Genomic DNA, 15,421 nt, shown 5'->3' with positions numbered 1-15,421 from the left:
TCCCCCTCCCAGAGTCATTGGCGTCCGACAGGACCGGCTCCACGTAGTTTCGGTCGGTAGGGTTTGGGCCCCCGCCCCGGGGGTTTGGCCTGGCCTTAATTCCTGGGTCTTCACCCCCCCCCCCAGCCCGGCCTCTTCCCCGAAAACCCATGTAAACCTCGGGATTCAAACCCCCGGAGGTCTTTCCCCCAACGCCTGGGGGGGCCCTGGGGGGGGGGGGGGCGGTCCGCGTTCCGCGGCCTAGAGATGGTCCTGACCGTGACAAGCAACCTCCTTTCACTGGGATTTCCCTTTATTAGAGGCGTGGGGGCGGACGAAATGGGGGGGAGGGGACGCAAAGCCCGGGTCCGGGCGCTGGGCGAAAGCAGCGTCCAGCCGGGCTCGGTGGCCTAAGGGGCTCAGGGCGCAGTGGCCCGGCAGGAAGGCGCGGCGGCTGCGGGCTCCGCTCTCGGATGAGCGCGGTGGCCTTCACCGCCTTCCGGGAACCAAGTACCAGCCCAATAAAGTTAGCCTGAGCGCTCATCGAGAAAAGGTAAAAAGGTGAAGGAAGGAAGAAAGAACGGAAAAGAGACCCAAGGTTTGTGTCTGATGAAGTGACAACGCGCTTCTGGAGAAATGAGGTTGCGTTACTTGGTCACCACGTGTGAGGCTTTTGCTATTGACACACAGTCCCTAGTTCTCTCTAACTTTCCGCAGCTCAATCCAGTTAAGTCTTTCATCGCCCTCAATAAACAACCCCTGTGTGTTAGTTTGTAGATTCCAATAATACCTCGAGATAACCACCCTCGGGATCCGCAGCTCCGCTCACCCCGCCTCCCGCTGGGAGCTCTGGGGCGGGAGTGGGTAGGGGTGTGCCCTGCCCCCCTTAGCGGCTAGGGGTCTGGACTGGTTGCAGTTTTCACAGTGCACCCTGCTCCGAAGGGCATCTGTGAGGCGGCAAAGCTAACGTTTGCAGCAAGTTTAGCGGTCAGTCCTGGTACATGTAATATCTGGCTCCCCGGACAACGAGGTGCGATGTGCTGAATAAATTAATTGGGGTTGGCTCATTTTCTCTTTTGTTCCTACGGGTTACTGTTACATGGCCTGTGGCTGGTTTGTTTAAAGTTTAATTTTCCCTGTATCAAAATAGAAAGGGCTTAATGTGACCTTAAATCTGTAATTCACCAACATGTTTTATTATTAAGAGCTTCATTGGTGTTCATATGAGTTTTGAGTAACATAAAATCATCTTCATTTTACATCCCATAATAAGTAAAGTCTTTTAAAATGCGGATTAAAAACATCATACCTTTTTTGAAGAGAAAAATAACGTGTTCTTGAGTGAAAATCTGAAGGTATTGGTAAACTTTCTCTCCTTTAATGTCTTTACCTAAGAGCTATTGTACTCATACCTTGAAAGGCATTTTAATAACATACACATAAGTCACACTTTAATGAGTCCTATCATAATTATTTCTTTTTGAAGGGGTTTGTATGCTATTGTAAATATATTTTGTTATTGACTCACCAATATCCTTATTCTATATATTTTTAAGAGTTTAAAAACGTATCCCATGCCTAGTTTTTATAGCGAATATCTATTGTTTGGAGATGCCGTGTTTACTATGTCTGAATCAGAACCAAAAAAGGGATTCTAGGCTTGAAAAACAGTGTGGTGCCTAAACAGTGACTTGTCACATATTGTATTAATATGTATAGTTTGAATTCCCCTTTGATTATTGAGTACAAGTTATTGGAAAAATATCAAACAGAGCCATCCTTTTATATGGCAGGTCTCTCCCTGGTGCTTTGGGTATTTTATTTTGAACAGGTTTCCAGAATATCCTATTAGTCTGAGAAAAAAGTCCAACGTAGGTCCCAGCTTCTGGAGTGACTTCTTGGTCACTTTGGAAAAGCTGACTACAAAGACAGTAAAAAACAAACAAACAAACAAACAAAAAAAAAAACCCTTTTCAAAGGGACAAACGAAATAATAGCTATGAAGTACCCTGAAAAGTAAAATGTGCTGCAAAAATATCAAGTCTCCAATAAAAAGCAAATGCAAGTGACATGGCTGCCTGGGATTTGGACTTAAATTGAGCTTCTGTGCTCCCCGTTGTAGGACAGTCAAGTCCCCTGAGGCTCACAGGGCCACTAAGAACCTTGTGGGCAGTTTTAGGAAACTGCTAGGCTGTGGGGAGAGTGAAGCTGCTTGCTTAGTGTGAGGCCCTATGCAGGGGCTTTGGTTGCATTTTCACTTGTAATGCACAATATAAGTGTATGACAGCACCTTCTGTTCTCATTTTGCAGAAGGGAAAACTGAGGCTCAGAGAGGCTCATGTCACAAAAGTGTCAAGTTGTAGAACCAGCATTAAAAAACAAACAGAACTCTGGTTTAATTCTATTTTGATAATCTGATAAATCTTTAAGTCTCTCCAGAAGAAAAGAGGCCATATCCACATAGATAAAAAATGTTCCCATATAATTTCAAGGTCCATCTACCCTCTGAAGCCCTGACCTGGGCTTTCAGCTCACAATCCATGCTCTATATCTGCCACTGAATGAGACAGAAAGCCTATACGTACCATATATGTGTAAGTACATATAACATTTTTCTAAATGTAGTCCCTGAATTTTGTAAATTTAACTGAGTAAAAAAAAATCATTTAATAACGGAAACAAAAAGAAAAATGATATGTTAACATTCTAATTGAGTCTGTAAACATCTAAAGTGCAGTTTACAACAATGGTGCTTATTTGAAACCAGATCTTCTGTTGTGACTCCTTCAACTATCCTGCAATAGCAAAGAACATAAACTTGTGTCTTTACTTACAGAATGGAAACAGTTTTGTTTGTTTGTTTTTTCCCTCTAGAGATGGCAAATCCTGAGGTCGTTACAAATAGCTGTAGCTCTCAGCAGGAGGAAAATGGCTGCACGTTTAACCAGAATACATCTCCCTCCGAGGAGCTTCTATTAGAAGACCAGATGAGGCGAAAACTCAAATTTTTTTTCATGAATCCTTGTGAGAAATTCTGGGCTCGAGGCAGAAAACCATGGAAACTTGTCATACAAATTATAAAACTTGCAATGGTGACCATCCAGGTGAGCACCTCAGGTCAGAGGTTTGTTAAAAGCCTCTTTTAATGACAAAGAGGCCCATGGCTAGTGGTTTTCTTGTTATTTTAAAATATTTTTTTATTGATTTCAGAGAGGAAGAGAGAGAGAGAGAGAGAGAGAGAGAGAGAGAGAGAGAGAGAGAGAGAAACATCAATGATGAGAATCATTGATTGGCTGCCTCATGCATGCCCCCCACTGGGGATCAAGCCCGAAACCCAGGCATGCGCTCTTGATCGGAATCGAACCCGGGACCCCTCAGTCTGCAGGCCAACGCTCTATCCCTGAGCCAAACCCGCCAGTGGTTTTTATAACTTTGAACGGCATGCATAATGGGGAACAATAAGTAAGGAAACATGAAATCTTAAACCCTTCTCTCGTAAATATTTGTGAAAGAAGACTTTTGGGGGTTTTTTCTTACCTTTTCCTTTTCATCTTTCCTTAAGTTACCATTTCAGCCACATAATCCAATTAGTTTTCAGGAAAAGAAAATTTTAATATTTGGCTTCCAGTGGAGAGGTTTCTGAATCCACCTTGGAAACTAGCTGTTGTCCAATCAGAAGAGCCTTTTCCTTCCTAATTAGTTTCCTGGGAATTTCTCTTCAGACACTTCAAGGGTTTCTGTAAGGCAAGTACCTGGATTCTCTGTGATCATGGGAGTCCTGTAGTGGAAGAATCAGAGTTAACTAAAAAGGAGTAGCATAGGTGGTGAGTGAAATATGACACTTCATTTTAGGAGATGTTAAGAATCTCATTTCCTTGGTCTTTCTTAACCTTTTTTGGGGGGAAAAAAATTTTGTGATTATTTATACTTGTGATTTACTCTTGTGTAGAAATGTGTTTTTTGTTGTTGTTTTCTTGCTGCTGAGAGCAATTATCTTTCATTAAGAGCAAATAGGCAAAAATAAAAGTAGATTTTAATAGGGGAAAGAGATGTTTAATTAGTACTTTCTCTTTTTGGTGAAAAAACAACAACAAAAAACAGCCCAACAACTCATATTCAAGGAGAAAAATATTTTAAACCCTGAAGTCACTAATCTTAACTGGTTATTGAGAACAAATGCTTAAGATTCTTAGAAGCTAAGGGGATTTTATAATCATATGAAGTTGGTAGAATTTTTGCATATATTTTTCTGTTGGTGAGAGTAACGATTTCTCTTTAAAAGTAAATGGTTGAACATAAATACTTTCTACTTAGAATGAGTGCTGTGTTTTAGGCTAAACATTGTATAGGCATCATCATGTTCAGTTCTTAAAACAAATCAGAGAGAGTGGTATTCCCATTTCACAGACTAGAACACTGAGGCTTAGTGCGTTAAAATAGCCTATCATAGTCAGGGAATGAAGAGCAGAACTGAAATTCAAACTCAGATTTATTCCCTCTAAGATTTATTATCTTAATTATTCCTTAATCTTTTATGAAGCTTATCTAACCTTCCTGTGTTTCCTAGAGTGGTCAAGAGAAGAATTGACCAATGGTTTAAAATGTTAAGCTCGTTAGTAATTAACATGTGAAAGGTGTTTAGGTAAGTTTTTGAAAGGAACTGAGGTTTCTCAATTGAGATGTTTCCGTAATTTATATCTGAGCAATCAAGCAAATATTACATCAGTGATGGCAAACCTATGACACGCGTGTCAGAGGTGACATGCGAACTCATTTTTTTGGTTGATTTTTCTTTGTTAAATGGCATTTAAATATATAAAATAAATATTAAAAATATAAGTCTTTGTTTTACTATGGTTGCAAATATCAAAAAATTTCTATATGTGACACGGCACCAAGAGTTAAGTTAGGGTTTTTCAAAATGCTGACACGCCGAGCTCAAAAGGCTCGCCATCACTGTATTACATAAAGACAACTTTGTAATTGATCAATAAGGGTGACTTGGTAACAGATTTCTTCTTTAGGGAAAAGACAGTGGTATTTCTGTTAAGTTGGAGATGTTGTGTCTCGGTAACAAAAGAAAGATGTGCACAATGATAGGTACCTTACTAAAGGTTTTTTCTTCCCCACTTCCTGGCTCAGTCTCTGAATTATAGCAGTTCTGTCTCAGCCTCCTGTCTCCTAGGCCCGAGAGGACAAGAACTGTTGCCTCCCATTGTATCTTTAGTCTCTAGCTCAGTACTGGCACGTGGGAGGTCCTCATGTATTTGAATGAATTGGTAAGAATGTGTTTGCGAATTCTCTGGAGGCTCTTTGGTCATCAGCTTCAATAGATGTGAAATCCCTGGAATATCAAACTGTCGTTTTATTGGGATTTAAGTAGGACTTTGAGCTGAAAGAGGCTCTTCAGTGATGGGGTTGAATTAGGTGGAGAGAGATGACATGTGTAAGGTATAAGCATACATTTACAAAGGGAGAATGAAGGGGAAAAGACTTGTCTACTCTATTTTTCCCAATCAGAACCTGGGTTGTGCAGCTTGGATTTAGTCTGTTAGATGGCTCCAATTTTAACTATACAATTTTGGGCAATTCGACTTGGAAAAGTTATTTAGCTTCTCTGAGCCTGTATGTACTCACCTTGTAAAATAGGTACATTAGGAACTGTACTATGGGATTAGAGTGAGGAAAGTTGCTGGAATAGAGTAATGGCCCATGGGTGCTCAGTGTTCTTCCTTTTCCATATACAATACACCCTGCCTCATTCTGGGATCGAAGGCAGAATGTATATTCTAAACTACGTGCACATACTTTAGAAAATTCACTTCAAAAGTAAGTAAGGCCTTTATGTCATGCTCGGGTGTGTGTGTGTGTGTGTGTGTGTGTGTGGTGTATGAAATAGAGATAGATTAAGGTGGTTTGGGAGGGAAGAGAAAGTGAAAGAGACTTGGAGTAAAGTAAGGTTTGGGATATGATTGACAGACTTTATGTTACCATGACAGCAGTTCAGGTAAACAGCCTTTTTGCATGTGAACAACTGGTTTCATGTGGGTCAATCCTGCATGGACATTAAGGATATGTTATATTAATATACTTTAATTTAGAGATAAGTTGAAAGAATACTTTTATATTGGGTCTTATTGTCACAGTTTTGGTAATTAGACCTAGGAATATAGTTTGATTGTAGGACTTAGACTTATTTAAGGTATTTCTTACATTACATTATATACCTTCTTCAAGACCTTTTTGATGTCCTACAGAATTCAGTATTACACTCTTCTACTTGCTGTTCAGGCCCCTGCACCATTTCCTCTGCTAATGTTTCTTCTCAATGTTCCTCTACTTGAATTATGTCCTTTCAAAGCGCTAAATTCTGGGCTACCTTCTTAGCTCCTCAAATGTCCTTTGCCCAAGTTCTGCACATACTTCAGGGTTTCTATCATGCTTTCTTTAAGTGAACCTCCCTACGTTGTAGCCAAAAAGTGACCTTGCTCCTCTGAACACCTGCAGCACTCCTGAAGGACTTACCTGAACACTCCTGAAGCTTTTGATGGGAGCAATGCCATAAATGAGATCAGACGTTAAAAAAAAATGTTGAAAAGATGCAAAACCACTTCCTTTTACCTTAGAACTAGAAACCTACCTTATCTTTAAGGACAAATTAATTCATAGCTACCAAAGATTAATTTCTATGGGACATATTCAGGATTAATTAGACACTGAATCTTGAATAGATAAATTGATTATTATATGGAGACCTTTATTTTGATGCTTTTTCACCCTCTAACCTTTTCCTTTTTTCCCCCCTTAAGCTGGTCTTTTTTGGGCTAAGTAACCAGATGGTGGTAGCTTTCAAGGAAGATAACACTATAGCATTCAAACACCTCTTCCTAAAAGGATATGTGGACCAAGCGGATGACACCTATGCAGTTTACACACAGAGTGATGTATACAGTCAGATCATCTTCGCAGTGAACCAGGTAAATCAAGCATGGCTTTTTTTTTTTTAAATGATAGATACTTTAATGGATTTGGCTTGATTTTCCTCTGTCAGGGGTGCATGTGCATTCTTTACTTGGGAGAAAGAACAGACTAAAAAAACAGTTAGCGATGTACGTAATAGAGACTGACATTCAGCTGGAGAAGGGTGAACATTTCTGTAATGTATAAATGGCATGTATAAAATAATTTTTAAAATGTTTTTTAAAATATTGCCAACAAACTTTTACAAAACTATAAATTGAGAAGAGTTTTTGGTCAGTAACACAGAGACAGAAACTTGAAAGACTTAATTAAAAGAATCAAACTAGGGCTTGTATGAAAGCCTCAAAGGTTTAAAATTATTAACCACGACGCTGGTAGTAAGTAGTCATTAAGTCCTCAGAGTTTATAGTTTCAGAGGCCCTTAATACTTAATGAGAATATTCACTTTGCAAAGTATATGTAGCAACCAAGACCTGAAAGTTCACTTAAAAAATAAGTAAGGCCTTTATGTCATGCATGACAATGATCTTATTGTGACTCGGATTAACTGCCAAAAAAGTAAGCTTGTTTTTCATCCAGATGAGTCAAATTCCTATTCTGCGTTTGTAATCAATTTGTTTTTGCTATAAATAGTACTTTCTCAAGATCCTAAATCTCTTATTTGGTAGGTATCATTGAAAGTGTTCTTTAAAAAAAAATCCTCATCTGAGGATATTTTTCCATTGATTTTTAGAAAGAGGGAAAGCGGAGAGAAATATCAATGTGAGAGAAACACATGGATTGGTTGCCTCCTGTATGAGCCCCCACCAGGGTCCGGTCAGGTACTTGTCCTTGACCAGATTCGAACCCGGGACCCTTCGGTCCGCAGGCTGATGCTCTACCCACTGAGCAAAACAGGCTAGGGCTGGAGTGTTCTTGAAGTCAGTATTTTCAAGCTGGCTTAGTTTCAAAATTATTACAACTCTCCTCCAAACAATTGTTATAATGAAACCATGTCTCTTCATTATCTAGAGACAATCTCTGCGCATTGAAATGATAAATTGCTAAGATGGGATATGTAATTATGACACCAAAGCTTTCTGTTAGCATTCCGATTGCAAGAATTGCCCCCAAATCTACAGTAATAGAAGTAAGCTGTATACGTTGTTAAACAGAATTATGTCCTACAATTTGTAAGGAAAAAATATACAATGCTGGAAATATTCAGTTTTGAGATTTTTGTTTTAAGCTTATTAAGTTTCTTTAAAGCTGTTTTGAACCAAATTGGTAGTTTCTTTGTTTTGTGTTTTTTTTTTTTTTTTTTTTGGCAGGGGGGATAGAGGCCAGAAGTAAATAGTTCATTAAAATTCCTCCTAAAATGTATTTACCTTAACTAGTAGACTTAAACTTAGTTTTGAAAATATAGTACTACTTGGCCTGGGGCCAGCATGTCTCAGTGGTTGAGCATTGACCTATGAACCAGGAGGTCATAGTTCAATTCCCAGTCAGGGCACATGCCTGGATTGTGGGCTCTATCCTCAGTATGGGGCGTGTAGGACACAGCCGATCAATGATTCCCTCTCATGATTGATGTTTCTATCTCTCCCTCTTCCTCCCTCTCTTAAACCAATAAAAATATATTTATAAAAATACAGTACTATTTGGCATTCAGGCCATTCTATTTATCAGATTTCTACATTCTTTATAGAACTGCATGTAGATTCCTTACTCTAATATGTAAGTAGAAAATAATATTTGGGGTGGTTTACCTTAGGCAAATGATTGCTTTCCATCTTCCAAGCAACTATCAGGCATTTTCACTAGTAGCTGACGATAAAAATATCTTGATCATAATTTTCATGAATAACTAGAGTTTTTGTGGTTAATGAGGTCAGTTGTTCTACATGGCTCCAGATAACTGAAAAGGGACAGTATGGACTGGTGTTAAAGAAGGAGCTTTGTTTGTTGTAAGGAGATATCCTGATAGTTGAGATGATAGTCCCTGAGGGGAACTGACAGATGGGACGGTGGCTTCTCGGCTCTTAAAGGTATTTCCATGACTAATTACTTATTCCGAAGGGATTAGCCCCCAGATGTCCTCTAAGGAGACCATCTCTAGGCTCATTCCGATCCAATGCTGGTTATAACATCACCTTTGTTTATTATATATGCTCATATATGTGAATGTCAGAACACTAGTTATTTTGTTTTAAATGATACCTTGGCTTTCCTCAACCAATTGTGGGTCATCTTTACTGGGTTCCTTTCTTTCATCTGCCCCTTACATTTGGGCGGTCCCCAATGTAATGAGTGACGTCCACAATGTCCTGTCCTCAACAGCCCTGCTCAGCTCCTGTAGACTCAAGCCTATGGCTTCTTTTACGGAGTTAGTCCATCTCCTATTTGTTCTTCCTCTCTTTCTGCTGCCTCTGTTTTCCTAGCATTATTGTCTTTTCCAAAGAACCTTGCCTTCTCTTGATGTGCCTGAAATAGATTACCACCCTCAATATCTTTTACCTTCTTTTTCATGGAAAGGACTTTTTAATCTCTTATGCCCTCCCTGCTCTCCTATCCCCCTTATAAAACTACCATTTGGCTCAGAGTGGCTTTAGAAAGACTTAATGAATACACTATTTCCTTGAATAGAAAACAAAAATCTCAAAATGGAATATCTCCAGCATTACACTATTTCCCCCTATATGTAAGACATAATGCTATTTAATAATTTATGCCACTTCCATTATCATAGACTTTTGGCTCATTTTCCCAATCTCAATACCCTAATCACACATATTATCTAACTAGAGGCCCGGTGCACGACATTTGTGCACTGGTGGTGGTGGGAGGGGGGGGGGGTCCCTCAGCCCGGACTACACCCTTTAGCAGTCCAGGAGCCCTCAGGGGATGTCCTACTGACATCCCTATTGCTGCTGCGAAGGCAGGAGAGGCTTCCCCCCACCTCTGCTGCGCTTGCCAGCTGTCAGCCCAGCTTGTGGCTGAGCGGCACTCCCCCTGTGGGAGCACACTGACCACCAGGGGGCAGCTCCTGCGTTGAGTGTCTGCCCCCTAGTGGTCAGTGCCTGTCATAGCGACCAGTCGTTCCACCATTCAGTCGATTTGCATATTACCCTTTTATTATATGATGGTTTACTGTGCATAGATTAGCTCTAGGAAATGAAGAGCCACTGCAGCATTATAGTAATATTTTACCTCACTATTTGTTTGACACCTATTCCAGGCCTAATACTGTTCTAAGTACTGGGGTTAGAGCGGAGGACTTGATAAATTCCTAGCCCTGTGGAATTTACATTCTAATGGAAAAGATGGCTTTTAAACAAGTTTAACCAAAATTATTTGATTTTATATAGTGATGAGTGCTGTGAAGTAAAATAAAGTAGCAAAAGGCATTAATAGTACAGGGCAGTCAGAAAAGGCTCTCTGAGGACTTACAGTGTGAGGAAGAATATTTCAGGCTGAACGGGTAGCAACAGCCAAGGCCCTGCCGGCCAGAAAGCACTGAGTAAGTTTCAGGAAAACGCAAAGGAGGCAAGTGTGACTGGGCCAGGAAAGGAGCTATGAAGTTTACTCTGAGAGAGCCAGGAAGCCATGGAAGGAGGGAGAGACTCTAACATACACGAGCAAAGGCTAAGATTTATTCCCTCAAAATTCTAGCATCTGTTATGTATCAGATATTGTTTTTGCTACAAAAATACAGTAGTGAACACACAGACAAAGTCAAGGAGGTCATATTATAATAGGAAGAGAACAGCAATCTACACCAATTAAAGAGAAATATGTAAATTAACCGTCACTTCACAATGCCCACCAGCCAATCAGGAGTGAGTATGCAAATTAGTTGGACAAAGATGGCAGCAGCCTCGAAGCCAGCCGGAGCGGGCGAGAGGCTTGGGTCACCCCCAGCGACGGAGGAAGCCAAGCTTCCTGCCCGCCCTGGCCAGCCTCTGAAGGAAAGGCCTGTGGGCGGTGGCTACGGAGCTGGCCTGAGCGCACGGGAGGCTTGAGTTGCCCTGGCTAGCCACTGAAGGAGGGACCTGTAGGTGGTGGTCACGGAGTTGGCCCGAGTGTGCGGGAGCCTTGGGTCGCCAGGGGCGACCCAAACTTCCTGCCCGCCCTGGTCAGCTGCTGAAGGAGGGGCCTGCAAATGGCCCTCAGCCCCTCACCCAGGCTGGCCACGCCCCCCCAGCAGGGACCCTCACCCCATGGTGGTGTGGCTGGCCTGCAAACTGCCCCAGCCCCTCACCCAGGACATCCTGCAATCTGAGGGGTCCCAGATTGGAGAGGGTGCAGGCTGGGCTGAGGGACACCCCCCCCATGCACAAAATTGTGCACCAGGCCTCTCTAATACTATATAATAAAAGGCTAATATGCAAATCGACCAAATGGCAGAATGACCGGTCGCTATGATGTGCAATGACCACCAGGGGGCAGGCGCTCAATGAAGGAGCTTTCCTCGGTGGTCAGTGTGCTCCCCATAGTGGGAAGCGCCGCTCAGCCAGAAGCTGGGCTCATGGCTGGCAAGCGCAGCAGCAGTGGGAGCCTCTCCCGCCTCCGTGGCAGTCAGTCATCCCACAGGGGCTCCCGGACTGCAAGAGGGCACAGGCTGGGCTGAAGGACCCCCACCCCCCTGCTGTGCATGAATTTTGTGCACTGGGCCTCTAGTAGATAAATAAATAAGGATATCATCTGTCAGTTGGTTATTTGTTTAAGGTAAAACAAACAAACAAACAAAAAAAGCAGGCAGAGTGAAAGGGTGGAGATGGTCAGGGAAGGCTTCTCTGAGAAGGTGATACAAGTGAGCAGAGAGCAGACTGAAGAGCAGTGAGGCAGCCCATGATGATCTCAAGGAAGAAGCTTCCAGGGAGAAGCAACAGAGTCTCAAACAGGTTCATGTCTTAGGTGTCACTATTCTAAGGGTTTTACGTGCCTTAATTCACTTACTCTTTGTGACCGTGGTAAGGAAATATTTGTAACAGCCCTATGATTTCTTTACAAAGACGAGACTGTGGTGAGAGTCTGGATTGGAAGCAGGAAAGTTGGGTTACCAGGTGGGACATGATGGAGGAGTAGACCAGGGCGATAGCAGTGAAGGTAATGAGAAGTGGTCAGGTTTGGGATATAATCAGAAAGTAATGCATGATTTTCTGATGGATTGGAAATGGAGTATGAGAGAAGAAGACTAAAGGATCATTTCCAAGTCTTGCCTGGAAAGTGATTGACATATGGAGTTGTTTATGAAGAAGAAAATTATTGTAGAAAGAGACAATTTTACCTGTTTGTCCATCCATGATTAAGATTTCTCTTAGACGCCACACGTAGATTGCTACCCACTTGTATTTGGAATCTAGTGGAGAGGGCAGGGCTGGAGAGATAAATTTGGAAGTCATCAGCATATAGATGGTATATAAAGCATGGGACTGGCCGAGATCACCCATGGAGAGAATGTGGTGAAAGAGGTAGAAGACTGAATTCAAGGCACCCTGAGATGTAGAGGTTGGGAAGAGGAGATTCAGCTAAGGAGACTGAGAGGAGCAGCCTGGGTCCCAGAAGACAAGTGGAGAAAGTATCGCATGAAGGGGAAAGCACTCGCCTGCACCAAGCACCGTGGAGAGGTTACGTTAGGTGAGGACCGACAACCAGGCATGAAGCACTGAGAACTGGGAACTAAGTGTCGGATTTGGTAACGTGCTGCCTCCACCAGGCCCAGCTCAGAATCAATTCCATGGGCCCCGTGTTATCAATGATTCCCTTCAATGATCACAGCATGTTTCACAGGCATCCTTTAGTAGGATTATTTATCTGTGTCTATCCCACTAAATTATTAATTCCAAGAGACAGATACCATATCCTGATCTTTGTATCACTAATTGTGCCAACTGACATTGTTCAAAATAAGCTCTGAAACCCTTCCTTTGTGTTTTTCATCCACCGAAATTCACTAAGAGGTTTAAGTGGACAGTTATTCCAAAATACCATGTGATTCTCATTTGTAAAAGTCACATTTTGTTTTAGAGGATTCTCCAGGACAGGGGATTATTGCTATGAAAATGACTAAGCTATATTCTTACAAAGATAATAAATATTAAAAATGTATTTTTTAAATAAAAAGTTTTGCTGGTTAGCCTGGAACAATGATATCCCCCTTCCTGTATTGCAGTAGTGAAGCAACACTCTGACCATATAGGATGTAGGTCTAAGATAAAATAAATTTGTATCCACACTCAATGTAAAAGCCAGTTCCAGAACATAGTTCTTTAAAGGAGGAAAGAAGATTATGCGGGTTAAGCCTTTAATTTTGCGGATAAGGAACCAGAAGCTCCGAAAAGTTTGTGATTTGCCTGAGGTCATGGATTTGACACCTGAACTCAGAACTCAGGTTCTCAAGTGCTCTTCGCCCCTCTGCTGCCCCGGAGCGCAGTCCAGGCCACTTAACTCTGCATGTCGGTGGGAGGGTCTCCACCCAGGGCAGAGGTGGGAGCCTGCCAGTTTCAAAGTCAGGGAGGGAACGAGATCATGGCTTCACATCTGCCCGGGCTGGCATTCCCACTTCCTGTTTCTCTTTTTGGTTGAAGTACTTGCAGCTACGCAACATCTCAGTCGGGAACCACGCTTATGAGGATCAGGGCGCGGAGCAGTCCGGTATGGCGGTCTGCCAGTACTTCTACAAGCAAGGAAACATCTGTCCTGGAAACGATACCTTTGACATTGATCCCCAAATTGAAACTGGTAATGCTCTTCTATATGCTGGAACTTCCACTTTCCATTCCTTGATTTATCTTTTCAATCAGTAATTTCATCTCTGAAAACGTTGATCTGGTCTGTGCTAATTAATAGGTCATCTGATAAACCATATAAAAGTTGCGTGTCAGTCAGGTACTGTCCCATGGTTTATTATTATTATTACCGTTTTATGGAAGACTACAGTGTGGTGCAGAGAGGTAAGGGATCTGCTCAAGGTGGAGCTAATAAGCGGCAGAGCTGAAATCTGACCCAGGTTGTCTGGGCTCTTAAACACTATATTCCACGGCCTCTCGTGCTGGATTAGCTCATTAAATAGGCAGATATTTTCCTTACAAAAAATTATGCTTGCAAACTCTTGATGTGTGTCCAGCTCCCTCTCTTTACTAGCATCTCACTATTCAGTATCTACGGGGGTGAGGGGCGGGGGTAGACTGGGGTAGGAATGAGAGCCAGAATTTAGAAGAGCACAGCTTATTCTTATTAGCAAAGTGTTATTTGCAAGTTGTACCTGAAACATTAGCTCAGGACTAAATGTTAAAAAATAGGTATTAATCTTATTCATCAATGTCACCTCTGTCATTTAATAAAAAGAATAAAACATATTTGAATGCTTTCATCAATAGTGACTGGGACTTTTTTTGGGAGAGGAATAGTAAAATATTATAGTACTGATTAGTGAAAACCTAAGATGCTATTTTCCTTTAAAAAATACTGATTGAGGAAAAATAGTCAACACATAATATTAAAAAAGTAGATCCTTTATGCTTAGAAAAATTTTTTCTTTGACACTGCAAGTGCTTCAAGCCTGTTTAGATACAATTAAAAAAAAAAAGGGAGGAAGGTCTCCAAGTTTAGGTTTAAAGGCCAGGAGGGAAGATAGCATTCTATAGAAGACTAATGAGATCGGGTTCAGAACTTTTTCCACTCCCACCCACTGCAGAAATGTAGCCACTTATGTCTTAAAAACAAATGAGTCATTGTAACCAAGAGGTCGGTATAGATGTCTACCCTTTAAAATCTTAATTCAGAAAAGTACTAGAACCTGAATATTTAGTTTTGAATATCTATATTATCTTCCCAAGATGTAGTTTTATGTATTTTGGCTGCAGTATTATGTCTTGTTCCTTTCTGTGGCAGAATGTTTCTCCGTGGAGCCAGATGAATCTTTTTACATTGGAACACCAGAAGAAAATAAACTCAACCTAACACTGGACTTTCACAGGTGAGGGAGGCAGGCGGGAGCGTGACTCATGTTTGTGAGTGTGTTTTCACTGCACTGAAGTCTCTTCTGTTCCCTAGACTCCTAACAGTGGAGCTGATGTTTAAACTGAAAGCCATTAATCTGCAGACTATTCGTCATCACGAGCTCCCTGACTGTTACGACTTCACTCTGACTGTAAGTACGGGCTGGGCTGATTTGGTTCCAGTCTGGAGGAAAGTGTTTTATCTACTTATATGTTTCACCTACTTGCATTAAGGCATGATCAAATGTATAGGATGTTTCGGCTTGAATGCGCCTAAGGGGAGCGTTGGAACAGCTAGCTCCATTTTGTTACAATAACTTGCTTACTTGTTAATTAATTATCTTTCTTTTGTACTTCAACCTAAGTTCTATGAGGGACCTTGTCTTGTTCATGGTTGTGTCTTTAGTACCAAGGTGTCTGGCACAGGGTAGGTGTTCAAATACAAAGGAGAGAGTTTTGTAGTTCAGCGTCTAGCAGTC

The 15,421-nt window shown here is 41.6% G+C and overlaps 1 protein-coding gene across 4 annotated transcripts in view; it reads left to right on the top strand.

Moving 5' to 3' along the window:
- Nucleotides 1-2,711: 2,711 nt before the first annotated feature.
- MCOLN3 (mucolipin 3) overlaps nucleotides 2,712-15,421 on the top strand; it is a 34,629-nt gene continuing 21,919 nt past the window's right edge. For 2 of the 4 annotated variants that reach the window (XM_023751805.1, XM_023751803.1), the window contains exons 1-5: nucleotides 2,713-3,083; nucleotides 6,789-6,956; nucleotides 13,530-13,683; nucleotides 14,836-14,920; nucleotides 14,998-15,094. In XM_023751805.1, coding sequence (XP_023607573.1) covers nucleotides 2,817-3,083; nucleotides 6,789-6,956; nucleotides 13,530-13,683; nucleotides 14,836-14,920; nucleotides 14,998-15,094 — 771 coding nt within the window. In that variant the 5' untranslated portion in view covers nucleotides 2,713-2,816. Of the gene's footprint in view, nucleotides 3,084-6,788; nucleotides 6,957-13,529; nucleotides 13,684-14,835; nucleotides 14,921-14,997; nucleotides 15,095-15,421 lie in introns of all 4 variants that reach the window. The other 2 variants (XM_023751804.1, XM_006086151.3) reach the window with 2 other exon arrangements.

This window comes from Myotis lucifugus, unplaced genomic scaffold (assembly GCF_000147115.1).
Source record: "Myotis lucifugus unplaced genomic scaffold, Myoluc2.0 scaffold_25, whole genome shotgun sequence".
Lineage (NCBI taxonomy): Eukaryota > Metazoa > Chordata > Mammalia > Chiroptera > Vespertilionidae > Myotis > Myotis lucifugus.
Note: the sequence above shows the minus strand (reverse complement) of the source record. Positions and strands in the feature narration are given on the sequence as shown.